The 21,840-nt window shown below is 36.0% G+C and overlaps 1 protein-coding gene across 16 annotated transcripts in view; it reads left to right on the plus strand.

Moving 5' to 3' along the window:
- znf536 (zinc finger protein 536) overlaps positions 1-21,840 on the plus strand; it is a 374,641-nt gene that overhangs the window by 347,943 nt on the left and 4,858 nt on the right. Inside the window, exon 10 of one of the 16 annotated variants that reach the window (XM_055208385.2) lies at positions 2,481-4,741. The exons of the other annotated variants lie outside the window; for them this stretch is intronic. Within the exon in view, the coding sequence (XP_055064360.2) occupies positions 2,481-2,572 (92 nt within the window). The 3' untranslated portion in view covers positions 2,573-4,741. Of the gene's footprint in view, positions 1-2,480; positions 4,742-21,840 lie in introns of those variants that run through there. 16 annotated transcript variants of the gene reach the window in all.

Below are 21,840 nucleotides of genomic sequence, written 5' to 3' on the forward strand. Positions count from 1 at the left end.
GCCGTTTTTAAAACTTGAGAACATAATTTATTATCATTATGGTTATGATTATCTTAATTTCCTCACGGACACCAAAAATGCGAGCAGACAGCTGTAGAGCCGTGACTGCGGCATATTTCTTAAAAACACTGCCAATCACTTCATATTTGATCAATAACAACCACTTCATCTGTGGATGAACATGAAACATCAGCAGGTTAAAGGAAAATGACATTGAGAAACAAGATCTGATTTTCAACACGAGTCTGGGCGGATGAGTAATTTGGTGGCTTATACTGCCATCTTGTGGAAAACGAAGGAACTGCATCTTTCGGTTTGAAGTGTGTGTATGAGCTGCCCTTTTCACATCTTACCATTATGTTTAATTACATTTCTTTCTTTTTTACATTTTATGACAGGTTCATTCGTGAATTCGTACAGCGTACAGACTTTAATGTATTTGTATGAATTATTTTAAGCAAGGGTATTTTAAGTATAAAATAGTGTCATTTCTCACTCGAGTTCTGTTTGTTAGTGAGCATTTCCCTTCACGTCATATGATTTAATATCAGCATCCGAGCAGGCGAAAGTGGTTTAATTTTTCGTCTTAATCTCTATCAGCGCTTTCATATGCATGACATGCGAGTTGAAAATGCGTGCGTTTGAAAGAGCGCGTCTCCAGATAGCGCGCGCCTAACGCAATGCGAGGAGGCGTCAGCGTTATTGCTCGATGTTTTATTTCGTTATTAGTGGCGAACTGACTCCTCGTTTCATTTCCAGCAAGAGCACACTCAAATAAATGCATGTTTTAATTTCATTTTGTCATTTTCATAGAGGCACTTTAAAAGAACACGACTTGGAAACGCACTCTGTAGATTTTATTGCCAAATAATTTTCTTAGGGGTTGTAGAGGGAATTAAACAACATTTATATTATTTAGTTCAAGCGGCGATGGCGCATAAATAGGACAAAAGCAGTAAGCATTTTTACCGGATTCAAACTTCAGCAGTAATTGCACAAGTGCAATGTTCCCAGAGTTATTGTCTTGATATTAGAAAACTTTATATATTTATATCTCCGTATTGGAGGTGGTAGAGGTATTCAAACAGCCTCCTTCCATATCTTATAGCTTATCTAATAATTCACAAGATATGTTTTCCATTGTGTCATTAGAGGTTAACCATACATCTAAAATGAGATGAAGTTAATAGTCACTATTTAAACACACACACACTTTCTGATGGAGGCATTATCATCTGCAATGCAATCGTTTGTTTCTTTTCAGATGCCTCACCTCATAATATTGCTCATAACTGTTGCATCGAAATCCTATTTTAAGTGATTAGATACAAAAATGTGTGTGTGCGTGTTTAAATCACTGTCATTCATTCTCTTTTTCTTTTTATAATGGCAATAAAGGATGCACATTTTGGTAACACTTGAGCCACTGAATTAAGTTATTATCCAAATGATTTAGGTTATTTCTTTATTATACTACCCTAATAGAAATGAAAAACACCACTAGTCAGTTTAGTCAGGAAAATACTGCTATATCTTGCTATATTTGCTTGTGAACTGTAAACCATTTTTATGTGTTTTTATCAAGAAATTGTTCATGTTAAATTACTGTAGATGTATTTTAAATAACTTTATATCGATATATGTGATAGAAAGTCACATTACAGAATAGAAAGTTGCATTTCTAGTGAACACATTTCTTATTTTATATAGAAGGGGCATTTTGTGATTTACTGTTTTCTACATAAAAATATAACCATGATCTATTTAATAGGGACAGACATGTCAAAGATTGAAATTAAAGTGAACGTTGATGCTCCTAATCTCATTAGAATTTAGCCTGGATTTCACATACAACCACTGTAAAAAAAATAATGTAGAAATTACAGTATTACTGGCAACTGGCTGAGAGTAACTTACTGTAAAGTTTACATTTATGTTATTTACTGGCAACAGTTTGTTCAAAGTTAAATGAACATGATACATTTTCAGTCTTTATCTGCATAATTACAGCATTTTTTACAGTAAATTTCAAGAGTCACAAATTTATTTATTCAATGCTGCACAAAGGCAACACGATTTTTTAATAAACTTAAAAATATATATTTTTAAATACATTAAAACAGAAAATTAATTGCCAGTGACAAATTACCAAATTTTTGCAATATTTACAAAATATTAAGAAAATATATTTGATGTATTTCAAATAAAAAGAAAAATAGAACAAACTTTTTCTAAGAATGAATTTTTTGAATGACTTTTTTTTATTAAGTGTTACCAAAATTTGAGACTCCAACTTTAATAGTAAATTAAAAGACAAGTTTTTTTTATATTTTTATTGTTATTATTTTCTGTATATAATGTTTGATCAACAACTGTATGCATTTCTGAATATTTGCATGTAAGAGAGAGAGAAAGAGAGAGAGAGCAGGATGGCGGACACAGGCAGTGGTGTTAATCTGCGTTTGTTCTCTTAACTGTAGTTCATCTGTGGGCGGAGGAAGAGGCTTCCCGAAGGTTTGGCTCTGCTCTTACCCCTGAACATAGCCTAACTGACACAGAGATGCAGGACTAATCAGAAACTAACATCACCCCACTACCGGACTGAACGACCAAGAGCAGGTGACGGATAAAAGAGGAAGAGGATGATGATGACGAAGAACATTGTTATTAAAAGCATTATTTAACATTTAAAGACTTCAAGAGAGAAAAAAGGCTAATAAATAAGATACGGACAGCTCAGATGGTTTGCTACACAAGCGTTCTCGCTGGATGAAGAAGAAAATCTGTTGATGTTTAGTGAGCTGGAAATGAGGAAAAAAAGATTTTTGCTTCCTGTGTTTTATGTGTCTTGAATCCTCCCTTGTGTAGCTGATAAATACTTTGTGTTTTTAATTGCTTTTTTGACTTTGACATAGTGAGGAAACTTTTTAGTGATTGTCCCTCAGTGCAACACATTCCTTAAACCAAGATGGCGGCCAGATGCGGTTGCCAGAACCGACTCTCTTGGACAAAACATGAAATGGATCTCTATCAGTGTTTCTCACTGCCCACTGAAACTTCAACAATGTTATTTCTCTGAGACTCCCTAAACCGTTCTGCCAGGGCTTTATCTCTTGGCTTTTGGACCAACTCACCACGCGTTTGGAGACCAAGCACACTCTTATTAAAACTCATTTGTAATTCGCACACACTCAGCAGTCAGTGCCTGGACGTCAACACGGATGAATGACAATCCAGAACTTTCAAAAAATGAGAACGTGGCCCTCCGTAAAAACCTACAGCATCTAAAAAGGGAAGCAAAGTGTACTGTGGCTTTATTCTTTGAAACCTGGCTCCATGATTTCGTGTTCATGTTTTGTTCTCCTGATGTGTGTGAACGACTGGAGCGTAGACGTTCGTGGCTGAACTCCCGAAAAGAGTAGGAGAGACGAAACCGGCCGAGGTGACAGGAAGAGCTAGTTTACACCGAGTGGTGTGTCTGATGAAACGACACGAGCCGAGGAGACTGCACAAGTAAAGCCTGCGGAAATCAAACAGAATCGAGACCCTACATGCTTTGATCTCACTTCAAGTACTCTGGTTACGAGATTGTGTTTGTAAAATACTGCCACCGATCAGTGTTGCAAAGTGTTACGGACTACTGAAATGGTTTGATGTCTACAATTATTAAATAAAAAAAGAAAAGAAAAAAGAAACATGCAAACAAGAAACAAATATTGTCTAGCCATAGATACAGTCATGCGTTGTTGCATTTACAAAGCTAGCTGTTTTAGAGTGTAGGTATTAGATTGGAGCTTTCTTCTCTAGTACTGTAATTTTTGCCTTTCACCTTTGTAAAATACGAATAACATTAAAAGAAAAGAAAAAAGAAAGATTGACAATCTTCTTCAGTTGCTGCAAGCATATACAGTAAATCCATACCGTATATATACACACACCCATGCCTCATGCAAGCAAATTTAAACCGAGTTTCCCCCTTGAAGTATTTTGCACTGTGATAGTAAATGAAAAACCAGTCTATAATACAGTACACAGATTGCTAATCGAAACCAACTGAAGGTGCGTGCGTGTGCGTGTTTGTGCGTCCCTTGACATTGTGAAATGATATTCTCTCTTTTTGTGAACTTTGCTGATTTGGTCTGTGTAGTTCAGTCTCATTCTACGATGGTCATCTCTGTTGCTTTGAGAATGATGTCAATGAACTCTTTCCCATAAGTCGTCGTGTATGGATTCCACAATGTGGCATTGCAGTCAACTCCAGTCTGTTCTATTCAAATATTTAAATATATTCTTTAGTTCTTCTCTTCTCTGCAAAACAAATATCTGACAATTCAATTTTCTTTCAGTCTCCGTTCAAGTTTACATTCTCTTGTAAATGCTACAGTTTAAAAAAAAATAAATGTGTCAGAGTGAAACTAGTTGAGGAAAACTAGTAAAGGCTATGTAAGGTAAAGGAATATAAGAGGGAGGGTCAGTGATAGGAGATGTATTGACCGATCCCTAGATACACTGGTTATAGATGAGCACACCTCTGGCTCCCTCCTTTGTGTAGTATAAATAATCATCTATCTCTCTTTCAGTGGTTCTGGACTAATGTATGAACATTCCACATCTCTGAGCTGTCTTGTGGACTGTATGACTTTCATTTGGTTGCTGTACCCTCATGGCAGATGCTTTGTTTTGTAACTACTGAACTGTACTTATAATGAGAAATAAAATGTATTCAAACTATGAAACAGAAGTGTGAACAACTGAGCTTTTTTGAATTTGGTTTTCAAAAATATGAAAATGTTAAAGGTACTAACTTTAAATGTAAGTCTAATTTCGTACTTTGTCTTGTTTTACAGTAAAAACACTTAAATATCTTGAGTTAAATAAGATACGACTTGTTTTTCAATAATCTGTCTCAAAAAGTGTGTTTTGTATTGTTTCATAGACAGAATGTTTGTCACTTAAAGGGACACTTTCATCATTTCATCACACAAACATCATTTTTCAGCTCTCCTTGAGTTAAACATTTGATTCTTACTGTTTTGAAATCCATTCAGCTGAACTCAGGTCTGGCGTTACCACTTTTAGCATAGCTTAGCACAATCCATTGAAACTGATTAGACCATTAGCATTGCGCTAAAAAATAACCAAAGAGTTTCAATATTTTTCCTATTTAAAACTTGACCCCTCTGTAGTTACTACACTGACAGAAATTTAATATTTGCGCAGCAGCCGAAAATAGTCCACTTAGTAACTTTTAATAGCAGGGGACTATTTTCGGGCACTGCGTAATATCATTGCGCCTCCTGTAGCCATGTTACAGCAGCAAAGTCCTTGATTATTACGCCAGAATGAGAGTATAATTCCTAACCATATCTGCCTAGAAAATCGCAACTTTTGATTTTCTGTCGGCCTTAGTACATGATATAACTGCAGAAGAGTCAAATTTTAAATAGGAAAAATATCGAAACTCTTTGGTTATTTTTTACCGCGATGCTAATCAAATTTAATGGATTATGCTAAGTTATGCTAAAAGTGATAGCGCCAGACCCGGAGATCAGCTGAATGGATTCCAGAACGGTAAAAATCAAATGTTTAACTCTAGGGGAAAATGACTATATTTTCAAAGTGGAGTGTCCTTTTAAAGGGCCAGTGTGTAAATATTTAGCTGCATCTAGTTGTGAGACTGTGAATTGTAACCAATGGCTCAGTGCACAGCTATTCGCTCCCTTTCGAAACACAGTGTGAAGCTATGGTAGCCGGTACATGACAAACACATCATCGTTTGAGACAATTACTAACAAAACATGATTTATTAAACAGTTCGCATGTTTACGTTTCATACTGCTCAAAATGGTTACTTGCATGTAAGGAGACCGAGGCATGTTTAAATAAAAATGGGTCATTATAGGGTAATAAAAACTATACATTTCATTACGTAAGGTCTTTATACACCACTGATAATATAGTTATAGTATATTAGCCCCTTAGCATTCCCAAAAAATGCCAAAAAACTACTAAAAAGGACACTAATTGTTCCTGCTCTGTTTATTGTACCAAAATGGTTTACTTCATTCAGATCACAAGAAACTCAGCTTTCTAAATATATGTGACATGTTTAGATTTGTGTTTTTGAGTTGTTGTACGTAAGTTTTCTGTCAGACAATACAGTGTTCCTCTCACTGTACATTGGAATTTTAAGGGTTAAATTGCATTTCTGTCAATAGATCCTTTTAATAGTAACACAATGCACCTTTAAGTGAAGTTTAATGCCTAACATGACAAAACACAGTTATATCCAAGACACATCCCCTCTAAACAAGTCAAAGCCATTTAAATTTAGTTTCTTAAGTAAATCTTGTTTCAAGTATGTTGACTTGTTAATGGAAAAAAGGCAAATATAATCATTCCGAACAGGATTGTTTGCTGTATAAAAGACTTATGTAAATTTAAACCATGTGAGATTTCTGTAAATAATTGCAAACCAAACACTCACATGTAGAATCACAAGCACACACAAAGGCAACACACTGTTGGAGGATCGACGTTTAAAATGATAAATCTCTCTCTTTCTCTGTTTCTCTCAACCCCTGACTTCAGTGTTAAGTGTAGTACATGGTGTTAGCTGCAGGGCTACAGGCCTGTGTGTTTCTGGTGTGTGTATGTCTGACACAGGAGCAGTATGGATTATGACAGCTTGCATTACCAGCTGTGTTCCTGTTAACCGTGGCTCTCTACCCTTGGGCTAGAGCCATGTTAATTCTCTAAACCTGTAAAAGCATGAAAACAGTTTGGAAATTTGAACGCTTATTCTCTTTTTTGTCTGGCTTCAGTCATGGCGGTTTATTCAATAGCCTATGCGATCATTCCATTCAGTGTATTGAAATCATTACACGTGGCAGTTTAGGACCTCTTTGACTTTCTAAGGCAGTCATGCGATACCAGTACAATAAGCAGATATGACTGCTGTTCCTATGATGTCATTTATCGGATCTGAGCAACGCGCATATAAGCGAAGGAGACGCCTCTCAAGGACGTTCCCGTCTCTATGGCTTTTCTCAGAGACTGATTTTCCCGTCACTCTTATATTGTAGACCAATGCCAAGTGCTAACTGACACCCGTTGGCACAAGGGTCTATTACAGTATGTCAATTCTTTAGAAAGATAAGACCCCGCTCTCCAAACACACAAAGACGACCCATTCAAGTGCAAATCACAGACGCACATAAGTTCTCGCACAACCATTCCACTGTAGACGGAGAGATTTCTGTTCTTCATGTTTTTCTTTAATCTTTTCCTGTGAGTTAGTATGGTCTCGGCAGGGGGAAACCCGATCTCCTTTAGTCTGATGAGATCCATATTTGTGTTAACCTGCCGTCAGGACCCCAGTGAGGAAAGGTGTCTGAGGTCAACGCCTGACTAATTTTTAAACGGATCAGCTACACTATACCAGATGGGGAAGGGACTGGACCTAATAAAACTCACATCCTGAAAAAGTAACCGTTTCATTTTCGTGCCCCCCACCCTTGTCTGCCCTGTCTGGAGAAGTTGAGCAATGTGGAGCTCTGTTAACCAAAACCAATGTCAACCAAAATGTTTCCTTTTTTAAGACTGTAATTTGGGAATTTAAAACAACTGTGGGAAATTCTATCCTGTATGCTCAGATTACATCCATATACTTTTTCAGCAAAATTAAACCAAACTAACATTCAGTCAGGAATAAACTATATAATTTTTCCCCAAAAGCCAGGCTAAGCTGTTGTACACATTTTAAATCTGTAGAATTATACATCTGAATATTTATAGACCAAAACAGTAGTTTGTTACGTTTTTAACTTTTCTATTATGTTTTTAGATCATCATTGATAAACTACAAAAAATAGCAAATAAATAAATAAATGTGTGCCTCGGTAATATTTAGTAGGCTATTATCAAAATAGCATGGTGTTAATAGGTTAACATTATGTTGTTATGCATATGTTTGTGTGTGTATTATGTATAGTTCAAAAATACAGGTACTACAAAAGTTTCTACACCAAATGTTAAGGATTATTTTTGGAACCATACATCCAAAATTGGTTCTTCTATGACATCATGTAGTCCCTTTATTTTTTGAGTATGCATTTTTTTCTATTGTCAACAGACTTTTAACACATTGCTGTCTGCCATCTCGTCCTCCTTTACTGGCATCATATTGTGTGTATGTAGCTGTTGTGTTTAAAAAAGCTGCGTGGCTGGGTTGCTGTGTGCCAGCACTTGTAGCCAGGCAGATGGTGACCTGCGTTTGAACCTCTTTTCTCTCTCATTTGTTCAGCTGGCTTTCATTTGGCCTGCAAGCTGAAGGGAGATTTCAGTGGGGAAGTCACCATTCTTTATTTCTACCACCAGATGGCGCTATAAACCAACTAATAGCACCATTAGCTGTGGGGAATGGAGGCCTGTGATACTTTGTAATCTTTGTATGCCAACACATGACGACAAACGATTATAATTAGGAAAGGGAAATTATACTAGTAAATGATGTGGAAGTTTCTGACGTGTTTTAAAACCGAAGTACAAACTATTAACTTGCTCTTAAACTGCATGATTTTTTTACATGTTAAAAAAAGTAGATGCTATTTTTTCACAGAGGACACTACTTCAGTATTTTAAGTACATTTTCCAAGCTTCTGTGCTTTATCAAACTGTTTGTCTTGGGAAAAAGTAAATTTACTTTACTTAAAAATGTTCACTACATTCTAAAGCATAGAATCATAGTTTGTATTATATTGCATATTAAAATTGATTTAATATCTAATTACATACAAACTATGTACTTTTACTTTTCTTGAGTAAAATAACTTTTTACTTAAAAGTAAAAAAATAACTAGATGTTTAATGTACTTAAATATTAAATATAAACCAAAAACTTGAAATTATGAAATGTAGTGGAGTAAAAATGATGATAATATGCTTTAGAATTTTTGTTTTCCAAAGATAAACACTGATAAAATATGAATACTTAAAAATGTACTTTTATGTACAAAAGTAAAAATACTTAAGTAGTGTCCGCCTCTCTTTTTTATACAATGAAAGTGAATTGGGACTAGGATTAGCAATTGTGACATCTGGCTTTCACTTTTATTCAAAAATTTCGTTTAGATAGTCCTCTAGATCAGTGGTTTTCAAACTGGGGGCCGCGAGATGGTGCCAGGGGGGCCCCAGTTTTATGACATTTTATAAAATACATTCATTTATCATGAATTCTGTGTAATTAAACCTAAAAAATTATTAGCCAACTAACCAACAGCACTACTAGGTATAATTTTATATGTTTTGTTTAATTAAAATATTACATTCTAAAACTGTTTTTGTCATAAAAAATTTTTCGGGGGGCCGCGAAAAAATGCACTGTACACAAGGGGGGCTGCACGCTGAAAAAGTTTGGGAACCACTGCTCTAGATAACTCTTTTGTGCTTTAAAAAGGTTTAAAACAACACAAGGGTGAATAAATGATGACAATGTTTTCATTTATTTTGAGTGAACTAGCCCTTTAATACTTTAGACCTTATAAAAGTAGCTTATTTCGCCTTTGAGTTGCATGGGTGATATTAAACACGTTTGGTCTTCATATGAAATCTTATCATTAGATGCAACTAAACAATATCAGAGGGAGAAAGACGTAGTCTCCAGAGAGAATTGCACTTTCTTTTCTTTTTCAGTCTGTAGTCAATTCGTAATCAATCTTATCAGTCGTTCTTTGACAGCCTTTTCACATTTCTACACATTTTTTGCACACTCTTCCTCTCTCATTTACACACACACAGACAACACTCATCCGTCACCATTCGAGAGCTCTGTGTGAATACCCGGCGCCTAGATACAACGTGTCATAATGTTCATCATCAGCGTGCGCATGCAGTCTCACACACATGCACACGCAGCTTAACAGGAATGCGTGTGTGTTTCTCTGTGTGTGTGTGTGTGTGTGTGTGTTTGCTCAGCTCTCAGGCAGGGTCTTATGAATCGATGATCATGTGATATAAGAGAGATAGATGACTCCAAGCTCTATCATGTCTTCTCTAATTGTAAAATATTAGTTACATTAGAGTGTGTTGGGTGATTAATGGAACTTATTTGGAGGTGGCCCGTCCTGTCCCTCCCCCCGCTAAAGCTTTTTCTACTGACTCCTTCCAACTGAAGGGATTTCTCTTATGGGAGACAAATAGATCCTGGAGAGAAATAGAAATGAGCATGGATAGAAGTTGAGAGGGGAAATTTGAGAAAGGGGGAAGAGTTGTGTGAAAACAGGCACGGAGAAAGAGCATAATATACTAATTGATTTTGTAGCAAAATGACTGCCAGAGACCACAAAGCCAATTGTGTTTGCAGTTATTGCATGACTTTTCATATGATCCATGAATACAATAAAAGTAAACTATCGTATTTAATTTAGTTAATATTAAATTAAATTTATAATAAAAAATGGCATGGTGGAAGGACAAAGAAATGTCACTGGAGTGACTTAAGCGGCTGTTTATCTTTACATAACATTTATGCATTTGGCAGACGCTTTTATTTTTATCAGAATGTGTGTTTCCTGAGAATCAAACCCATGCCCTTTTGTGCTGCTAACGCAGTGCCCTACCAATTGAGCTCGAACATCTGAATTTATAGTGTGCAGTATGAGTACACCCTACAAGCAAACTGTCATTTGGAACACTTTAAAGAAATCTGATCTAATTGTTTATCCATCTATGCCCTTTTTACACATAAGCAGGCTCACATAATACATCTACATATAGAGGTCATCAATAAATCTATGCCTACATGGAAATAGAGCAGATATCGGTGTGGGAAAGGGATGCTTTCCTATCAGAGACTGACTGGAAATGGCAAGGCTTGTTACCTGAGAGGACTTTGCTCTGTTTGAGATCCAGTATAAAAGCTCTCTTCGCCACCAGGCATTAGAAAACATGGATCACAGGAATCTTTGTCTTGAGGAAAAATGTTTATACTTTAGCATTTCTGCATTTATAGTCTTATCTTGTGTAGTACCTTATCTTACCATGTTCACTTGCGTTTGACATATTATGCATTTGGCAGACACTTTTTACAGTGCATTTAAATGATATAGTTTTATCAATGTATAAGTGTGTACCCAGAGATCGAACCCATGACCTTTATGCTGCTATCACAAGTAAGCTACAGTACAGGAACATAGCATAAATTCAAATAGCATTATATATTAATATGTAAAGCATAGAAACATTTAAATAAACATTTTACAAAGAAATACACATTAAAAAAAAGAAAGAAAGTAGTCTGTAGTATACAATACTTAAATGGAGAATAGAGACATACCTTGCAGCCAGGTTTGAGCAATATATTTAATTTTCTCCCAGTATGTATGGTAGTTTGTCCTTTTGATAAATATGGTTTAAATAAGTCTTTGTGTGGTGAAAAAAGTTTCTTTAATTTGTGTATAATTTGTGCATGATGTTAAAAAGTTCAGTTCTGTTTCTACTTCATTAAGTGTGCCGTGTCTTCTTTTGGTAACCAGGTTTGACTGTGGCTGCCTGTCTCTATAGCAGAGGTGGCCAAACTAGCGCCAAATGTGGCCCGCTGGGCACTTTAATCCGGCCCGCAAAGCAGTATATAATTATATATATGATGCAATACCATCAACGTCTAAAAGATGTCCTTAGTCCTGAAAAACTCTACTGGAAAATGAGCACGAGCATGTGGGTAACAAAATAACCCTGAGGGGGGTTTTCCGGACAGGGATTAGCTTAAACCAGGACTAGGCCTTAGTTTAACAAGGAAATGTAACTATTTTTAACAAACATGACTTACTACAAACATTACCTGGGTGGATGCATTTTGAGGCAAAACAAAAGGCGCTGATGTATTTTAATAAATGTCAGTGCAAGTTGTTTTCAGTTTGGACAGCTCTTATATTTATTTTAGTCTAGGACTAGTCTAATCCCTGTCCAGGAAACCACCCCTTAATGTTGCATGTTTAAAACAGAATGGACAGCAAAATACTTTACCAACATCAGACATAAGCAGGTATGTGTTATTTGCAAAGAAGTATTGCCATTTTTAATAACCAAAAACTGCTTACCTTTGTTTTTAACAATATGATATGTGAAAATTATCTATCAAAGCACATGAAATTATTTGCCCTTAAGAAAATGAAGCATGCTTTTAATAGGGCTGTCACAATGATTAAATAATCATTTCATCGTGATTGTTTGACCTCATGGCAATGATTTCAGATCACCACAATTATTGCACATCTTTCTAAAAAACACAAGGGGGAGCTGTAGCGCCTGTATAAACGAGACGGTATCAGATGGCGTACCTTAAAGGAATAAATCCTGATAATTTACTCACCACCATGTCATCCAAAATGTTGATGTCTTTCTTTGTTCAGTCAAGAAGAAATTGTGTTTTTTTTAGGAAAACATTGCAGGATTTTTCTCATTTTAATGGACATTAATAGAGCCCAACATTTAACACTTAACACTTAACAGTTTTTTTCAACGGAGTTTCAAAGGACTCTAAACAATCTCAAATGAGGCATAAGGGTCTTATCAAGCGAAATGATTGTCATTTTTGACAAAAAAAATGCTATTTTAAACCACAACTTTTCGTCTCGGTCCGGTCCAGCGTGACCTAACGTAAATGCGTAGTGACATAGGGAGGTCACGTGTAACATATATAAAATGCACATTTGCGGACCATTGTAAACAATAAACTGCCACAAAGACATTAATTAGTATCAGTGACATACAACAACGTAGGAACGGTCCTCTTTCTCCACACTTGTAAACACTGGGGCGGAGTTTCGCGTTCGTCTTCTGTGACCTCTTGACGTCATGACATATTGCGTGGGGTCACGCTGGCGCATCACGACCGGATCTAGACGAAAAGTTGTGGTTTAAAAGAGCATATTTTTTATTTTTCTTGTCAAAAATGACAATTGTTTCGCTAGATAAGACCCTTATGCCTCGTTTGGGATCGTTTATAGTCCTTTGAAACTCTGTTGAAAAAAACTGTTAAGTGTTGAGTTAAGTATTAAATGTTGGGCTCTATTAAAGTCCATTAAAATGAGAAAAATCCTGCAATGTTTTCCTCAAAAAACATAATTTCTTCTCAACTGAACAAAGAAAGACATCAACATTTTGGATGACATGGTGGTGAGTAAATTATCAGGATTTTTCTTTTAAGAAAACGGACTATTTCTTTAACTGACAGTGTAATGCGATACATTGCAAAGCCATTTAATACAGTGGAAAAAACTTAAAGAAATGCTGCAAAACTTTGATAAGCAGTATGTACTGTTATCATTAAATAATAAATTTTAAATATGTGTTATGTGTATTAATATTCACTACTAAGTAAACCTTGCAAAATATTTAATTTAAATAATCACAACAATGTGTGAAAATTTTTCATGAAATGCCAAACCAATAAAACAGACAATTAATTGTCATAATTGTCACAATTTATTAGGCAATTAACTGTCAGCCAAATTTCATAATCGTGACAGCCCTATAGCTTTTACTACATTAAGCATATTTTTTATTTGTTGTAATCACAAATTTACTATGGCCTCAACATGGTATTTATTTGTAGTAATGATAACTGATGATAACTGTAAAAATGGCTCTCAAACTTGTTATGCTAAATATATTTGTCAGACTGTTATACTATGATGTTTTCTCCAGAACTGTATATATAACTCTATGTATCCAGTGATACAGTATGCACAGGAGTAGAGTTTTTTTTTATGTGAAAGCTACATTTGTCGTTCATAGTATGCGGCCCTTCGATGTGGCCGTCAAGTAAGAAAGTTTGCCCACACCTGCTCTATAGCGAGGTTATGATCACTGAGTCTGTACATGGTCAGGACTTCTTTTTAGTTTAGGATCTTGTACTGTCGTTAGGTATTGCTAATTTATATTAGCTCTTCCTCCTCTCTCTCTCTCTCTCTCACACACACACACACGGTGGATTCACACTCATAGACATTTATTATGTGTCTGCAGTGACAGCTCAGCACTAGAATGTGCAGCAATATGCTCTATAGGGAGAGAAAGAAGTGAGCTGAACAGCAGATGAGTACTCATGAACTCTTCCTCCCTTGGCCACACAGATACCCACACACAGACATACAGTCCTGCTGAGACTGCCTGACACATCGCTCTCATCACATGATGTATATACTGCCTTTTACCCATGAGCATTTCTAACTCTTGACCAATCACAGGCCTCCGTGTAGGCCCTTGCCAGCACCTCTCGTGCAATGTCAGTGAAGGAATTGGTATATTATCCCAAGAACCTTTCCCTAAAACTTTCTTCAGGCAGTTATTCAGACATGTCCATGTGGACAAACAAAACGAAACGCTCTGGAACACTTCACAGATATCCATTTGTTCAGAAAAGGATGAAATGAAGCCAGCTAAGGAAGATTGAGTACAGATATAGACATTTTGGGAAAAGTACAGTAGAGAAGACGACACCGTATACTTAAATTGTAAGTTTAAGAGAGCAGTTCAGTAACTAGTTCAGTGTTTAGCATGGGAGCAGTTTTTAGACACACAATTGCACACGGAAAATTCCCAGATCTTTTGTATTGTTTGTGTGTTGTTGTTTATTTTCATAGAGCCCACTATGGCATTAGTTTTGTAGCACAATTTTCATTAGATCTGCATTTAATGTTAAAGATTCTAAGCTTAGAAATATTCACTGTGGTTGACTGCTGAGAGGCCCAAATGTCCTTTAATACAATTTTTCTTCTTAGAAATCGTACAGAAAGTTCATAATAGTAAAACGTGTCTAAGACAGAATTCATAACAAAGTCAGTTGGTGTCGTTGCGCAGTGCAGGTTTATATAATGCTGCGTAAAGATGTTTAGCTTAGTGCTGATTTATTGAAACTGTGTCTTTGCTTCATTGTGTTTACCAAAACAGAAGAAGTGGATTTGAAGGTGTGATGTGGGTTTTAGTGTGGATTCTTCTTCAGCAGGGTTTTGGGAGCAGGTGGGGAGAGATAGTGCGTGGCACACTAACGTTGCGGAGGGATTTGGGTGTTTGGAAGCTCTCTTTGCTGAGTAATCTCCCAGCCTTTACAACACGCAGGTTATTACTGGCCGACAGATGGTACATCACTTTTTACTGCTCACACCTTCTGTGGCTTGCGTGCTCCCCAGACACACACTCACACACTCTCTCTGTTTTTTCTTTATCTTTTCTTTCTTTTCCATATAGGTGACAGTCACACACACACATACACACACACACACACACACACACACATAGAGGAAAAGTTTCCACTCAAATACTGTATAAGCTCAGAGATATACTGCACATGCTGTGTGAGCGCTCTCATAGGTACATGGAGTTTTCTCACAGGACAAAACATACCCAAGAAAAAAACCCAGCACACACATATGGCACTTTTTGGGCAGGGATTGCCATGCCTGCAGGTACAGATTCATTAGATATTGTTTAAAATACCAAAATGGTTAAAAGTAGCTTTTTTTTACTAAAAGAAACATATTTTAGATGAGCTGATCAAAAACATTTGAAGTACAGAAATCAATATACCATCAGTCAAAAACAGGTGATCTCACAGAAGACTGAATTTCAACAGTGATGTGTACAACTACTCATAAGATGGACAAAAAAGCAAGTGATATCCTTCAAATATCTCAATTTCAAAATATTATCTGATTTTTATCCTAAGCAACAAACCTCAAGTTTCTTTTATAGGCTTTCTCAAAGTCCCACACCGTGCTGAAGGTTGCAGATTTTTTAATAAAAAGTTTCCAAGATAAAAATTTTTAAAGCAGTATTTCAACATGATCTCACGGAAAGTCGTGTTATAGTCACGAAAAATGTGATTAATTTATTTGTGTCCATGGCATAAAATTCAGCTTTTTTCGTGCCTTGAGCACGAATTTAGATTTTTGTGTCAATTGCACAACTTTCTATAAATGAAGAATTTCGTTGCAAAACGAGATAACCACCATTTTTTTAATTGTTCAGAAATCTCGTTTTTAGGTTGTGCATTCCAATTAATTTCAATGCAACTGTAGTTGGTTTGTTTTGATTTAAACCTTCATAACTTAAAAAATACAGCTAAGTAGCACCATAAAACAAAATAATAACATGATAACATAATAATAAACATGTTTTGACAAAAATGTTAAAAAATCGATTTATCTCGTTTTGCAACGAAACTCTTCAAATAGTTTTTGTGCTCGTGGCACTACTTTCTTTTTCGTGTCATTTTATATATTGTTTTTACATTTTTTTAAAAGCATTGTCGCTTAGGGTTAGATTTAGGGTTTGGGTAGGATGTTCTGGTTTCATGTGTTAAAGGACTGATCAATCTACATGTTATTTAGTGCTCTAACACATCCTGAAGTTTGACTTCTCAGAGTTTTTCAAAATAAAAGTAAACTGTGTTTAAATGTGTGGAGATCCTGTCGGGTCGAAAGTAACACTTTTTCTTTTGTCCCGCTGCTAATACTGTTGTATATGTTGAAAATTTATATTATTCTGATTTGATTTAATTTCATTTTCATAGTGTTTAAACTGTTAAAAAATGTTTTATTCTCAACAATTTAAGTTTGTACTGTTGGTTGCTTTTGAAACATTTGATAAAACTAAAATTGTAATTTAAATTTCATAATTTTTTTACAAAGATAAATTACAAAATATGTTTGCAGTTATATATAAACAAGGTCATAGTCATGTATATTTAATAAAAAAACGTGTAACACAAAAATCTATGTTGTTTTGTTGTGTTACTTTCGTCCCATCAGTCATGGTCAAAAGTAACAATTCACTATTTATGTTTAAAGTCAAATTATACTGAAGTTGTTTTACATTTTTACAAAATTCCACCTGATATTGATAGACCACACTTATGAGTTATTTACCACATCAAAAATATATATCTGTCTAAAACATTAACTTTTAAAATTAAATTTTCTGAAAAATGGTACTTTCGCCCCCGCTCTCCCCTACTTTTATATATTGTTTTTTACATGTTTTTCTTTTAAAACTATTCTTGCCTGGAGTTGGGGTTAGAGTTGGGGTTTGGGTTAAAAATCTAACAGAAAGTGATTCTAACCCCAACCCCAAGAGACAATGGTAAGAAAATAAAAAACAACAACGAGAAAACAATACATAAAATGAAACAAAAAAGAAAGTCATGCAACGGACACAAAAAACTATTTATAGATATTATGTGAATTACATGACAAAAACATTTGTGCTCAAGGCACGAAAAAAAGCTGAATTTCTTGCCATGGACACAAATAAATTAATCAAATTTATAACACGACGAGTGTTTATGTATTGTACATCAACAATTGAATAATTTCTAATTCAGAATTTTAAAAGAAATAACAGTTGACAAAGTTGCAACGTGCATGAAACTTTACTCAGTAAAAGTCTACTGAGTGATAAAAGTGCAGCCTCTGAGCTATAAAACCTTCTTGTGGGAAACATGTGTACAAAAACATACACGTGACCCCTGACACGAAGCGGAAGTATTTAACCCGGATCAGTGCTGAATCGGGTGACCTTATTCATACCTGTAGTGTTTAAATCCCTAATAACCTAATAGAACGGAAATCTCTCTCTCCTTCAGTATTCCTATCTCGCTCGTTCTTAAGCTAGAGTTACTCACGGCGAGCATATGAAAGTCATTAGAGGCTCTGCAGCCTGTCAGGTAACAGCATCACACATACATAAACACACAGATGCATACAAGCACCCCAATGTGCTATACCATATATACTGTATGTACACAAACCCCCACACACACATGCAGAAAATGAATTCATGACATGCTCATAAGCTATTATTTCTTAAAGACATGCCACACATACACAGGGACACATGCCCGAGTGTGTAAACACACCCGCACACACATTAAAAGTGCTGAAGCCCTGCAGGTTCATTCTGCTGCATGGGGCAGGGGGATTTGTCATGTGCTGATGAGCTGTTATAATAATATATGAGCAAATCACAAGCAAACTGCAAATGAATCATTTTTCCTTCTCAACACCCTTCTCTCTCTGTGTCACACACAAGCTCTTTGTTGCTGATCGTCGGAGAGGTTGACTTCTCACAGACAGACAGAGGTGAGAGGCAGTTCTCTCTCACAGATGGTAGCTCTGGCATCAGATGGAATTTATATAAGAGTGATTTTGATTACATGCCAAAGCACCTTCGTGTCGGCATGCGCGTGTGCACGTGTGTTTTAGCGTGCGTCTGCTTGCTTACATACCACAACATGCAGTCGCATTGTTCGGGCGCATCTAGATGCTTTGTTTGTGCATTTTTTAGGTTGCGTGTGTGAAGATGAGATTATAAGAAGAGAATGAACGCGATAGAGGAAGTGAGACGGCAATAGCAGAAGGCACCTCAAGAGGGAGCATTTGACACGTTTTGAAAGATGATAAAGGTTTATATACATACTGTAGATGCAAAAAAAGATATAGGGATATTAAGATAGTGGTATGTTAATATTTTTTTTCATTTTCATTTTTTTTGGCATGACAGTAAGATTTGTACAGACAGTGATGGAGTGATGTCAAGGAGTTTGCAGGAAGTGGGTGGTGCCATCGGTTCTCCCTCCTCCTCGCCTTCGCCCTCTGATCTCCACATATGAGGCCTTCAGGGGTTAATTAGCCAGGCGTGATAATGGCACACTGCTGAAAATAATAGAAGTCTTTCTCTCTTCTCGTGTCTCTATTTTGAGACTAGGTTAGAAAATTATGGGAAGAAAGAAAAAGGCAAGAAATGTCATGGGTTATTTTTAAAAACCTTGTATGTGCAAAGGCAAATGTAAAGTGTTCTTGTGTGGTTTTTGGACAACAAACATTCAAAAGATTTATTAGTCATCTGTAACTAGCGAGTTGGAATTTTTACTCACACAGGACTTTGTGTTTCGGGAAAAGGAGTAAGAAAAAATGCAGGAAGGACTGATACATGCTAAAGAGAAAGAATGGAGAAATAAAATTCTTCATACTGGTTCGTGTCACTTGGCACCGATTTACTTGATTCATTGGAGAGCTTTAAATAAAAGAATTAAAGAGAAATAAACAAAAGAGAAAAAGAAGAGATTTCTACCGTCACTGTCAACATAGTTACGCATTTGTACTTTCCCATAGAAAAACTATAAATGAGACTTTAATTATATCTCTTAAACTGTAGTAAGATCATATATCCTCATAGCAGGGGCGTAGCCATGAGGGGGCCTGGGTGGGCCTTGGCCCCCTCATTTCCAATTGCTTTAAATAAAATATGTTTTATTTTCTTAGTCTGATTGACAGCTGTTTTCAAACTTGATTGGATTAGCTCATGTCACGTGTTGTTGTGCGTAACTTATGCTGTCATCTTTGCATGAGAGTTCATTCATATTTGGTGACAATGGCAGCTGGCGCGCAAAAGTACAATATTACGCTTTTTCAAAAAAGCACGGAAAGATGAGCGAGAAGAAGAAAATGTGCCATCTATATCATCTGAGTCTACTTCATGTTCTGCTGAAACTGTAAATATGCTGTTTTAAATGTGTACAGGTGTTAAGCTGATTTATTTATAGGTGTTAAGCTATATCTATATATATATATATATATATATATATATATATATATATATAAGATGGGACCCCCCAAAAATAAAATTCTAGCTACGCCTCTGCCTCATAGTTAGATTTGCAATGATTGCAAAGATTGCAATGATTGTCAGTTATTGCATTGCATTACTATATAAGAGATCTAAACAAACTATTTTCATCAAAATACCAAATCGAAAGCAAGAGCTTTTGTTATGTATTCAAATATTGTATTCAAACATGCTGTAGTGCACTAGCGTAGCACGCATGCTACAACACACTGTAATCTTTGTGCATAACATATTCAGCTCCGCTCCTTTTCTCTTGTCATTTAACAGGTAGCAAGAAAACTAGCCGAAATTGCCCCAATTAGTTTTTTCGAGACAACTATTATTGGGAACATTTTGAGAGGGGGTTCAACATGTATATTTATCTGATATAAGAAAAATGTGTTCTGTCACCGAACACCCCTTGAAATATGATTCATTGTTACCAATTATTTTGACCACCAAATAGGCACCCTTAAGGTGCAGTATTATCTGACTTTGAAAAGCGAGCCGCGAGATTTCCGAAAGAATATGGAGCCGTGACAGAGGTTCCATATCAATAGGCTTTTTCTTTTGTGTCTTTCTGAGAACTGTTAATCATTTACCTGCGGTCCTGTCAGAGCCACGGTGAGCGCGACACCCTCCTCTTTCTCATTCATCCTGTCTGGCCAGGTTCATCCCACACGCACAATATGATTTCTTTTAAATGGGATTGGAAATCGCCTCCTATGAAAACTTCCAGCTCCCTTTGCATTTCCCAAACAGACATGAAATAAACAACATATAGGAGAAACAAGAACAAGAAATATGACTTAAAGTTGGTGACACTGTTTTGCTATTTGTGTAAAGAGGAATGCGGATATTCTTTGCGCAATGTAAGGGAGTGTGAAATTAAAGTGCGTATGAATGAAGCGGTGCTGCTAGCTTGCTTATCAGACAGCTGGAACATCGAAAGCTCTAAAACTTGTAGCAATCCTCTTTGTACCGAGGCCTCCACAGACACTGTAGTATTCGAAACCCGCTGAGACTCCAAAGCCAAACACAAAGTGCTTATAAATCCTTCTTTTTGCCGCCACACACACAGATACACCGGGGACGCATAGATTTTTTTAACATTATGCCGAGGCTCCACCTTTAATACAGCCGTTTTACATTCTCCACACCAACGCGGCTGCTATTTTAAACCAGCATGTTAATTTGATTTAGTGCTTTTCAAATTGAATTGAGAAAAATGGAGAGCCAATGTACTGTTATTAATGTTCTAAAGTAGTGCGTAGCTGAAAGTGCCTGGCTTTGCTCTAAGTGAATGGGCCTGATAAGAGAGGCAGATATGATAGGCACGTAATCTGCATTCCTCGAACGGACTTGCGTGGCCTATTAAGAGCCATTGTGTACAATGCGCCGATGATCAGATCCAATCTCTTAAACAGTTGTACTTGCTCCGAGCTGAAAAGCACACTTTCAAAGTTCTTGGGGATAGCAAACAAAGAAAACATTTTTGTCTAAACAACCCATAATGTTCACAGTTTCAAAGAGATTGAGAAGAAACATGTGATGCATATTGATGAACCAAAAGATCAAAGTTTTGAATTAGTTTAGTAACTTACCTGTATAAACTGTTACATTTTTTTCCAGCTGTCACTGGTGTGGTACCCTTTTAAAAAGTACACCTTTGTACCTAAAGAGTTTATGGGTGATTCTCACGAAAACTTGGTTTTAAAAATGTCAAGCATGAAAATGTAAACATTGCTTAAATTTACTTTTTTCCCACCAGACATTGAAAAACAAAGTCAGGAGTAAATGGGAACATTAATTTAAAAACTTTTACTTATCATTTAACACTTTTTGTAACATAATTAAAAAAATTAGTCCTAAAAAATCTCATTACCGCAACAGTCAGAAAACATCAACACTGACATATTTTCAAAATGACATGACAAACCAGAAAGAACATAATTTGGAGATTCTGCACATGCATTTAAAATCTAAGTATTATGCTTCTATTAATTAAATTAACATTTAATAAGCATCTGTTGCGGTAATGATAATCAAAATGTCGTGTAAGCATTCTGACAAGACAATATTTCAAATTAACTGTAAAAAAATGATCTTACCTGGAAGCCATCTTGAAGTAACTGGTCCATGTGCTTGGTCACTCAAAATCAAACTTTATTAAAA

This window comes from Misgurnus anguillicaudatus, chromosome 21 (genome assembly GCF_027580225.2).
Source record: "Misgurnus anguillicaudatus chromosome 21, ASM2758022v2, whole genome shotgun sequence".
In the NCBI taxonomy this organism is placed as follows: domain Eukaryota; kingdom Metazoa; phylum Chordata; class Actinopteri; order Cypriniformes; family Cobitidae; genus Misgurnus; species Misgurnus anguillicaudatus.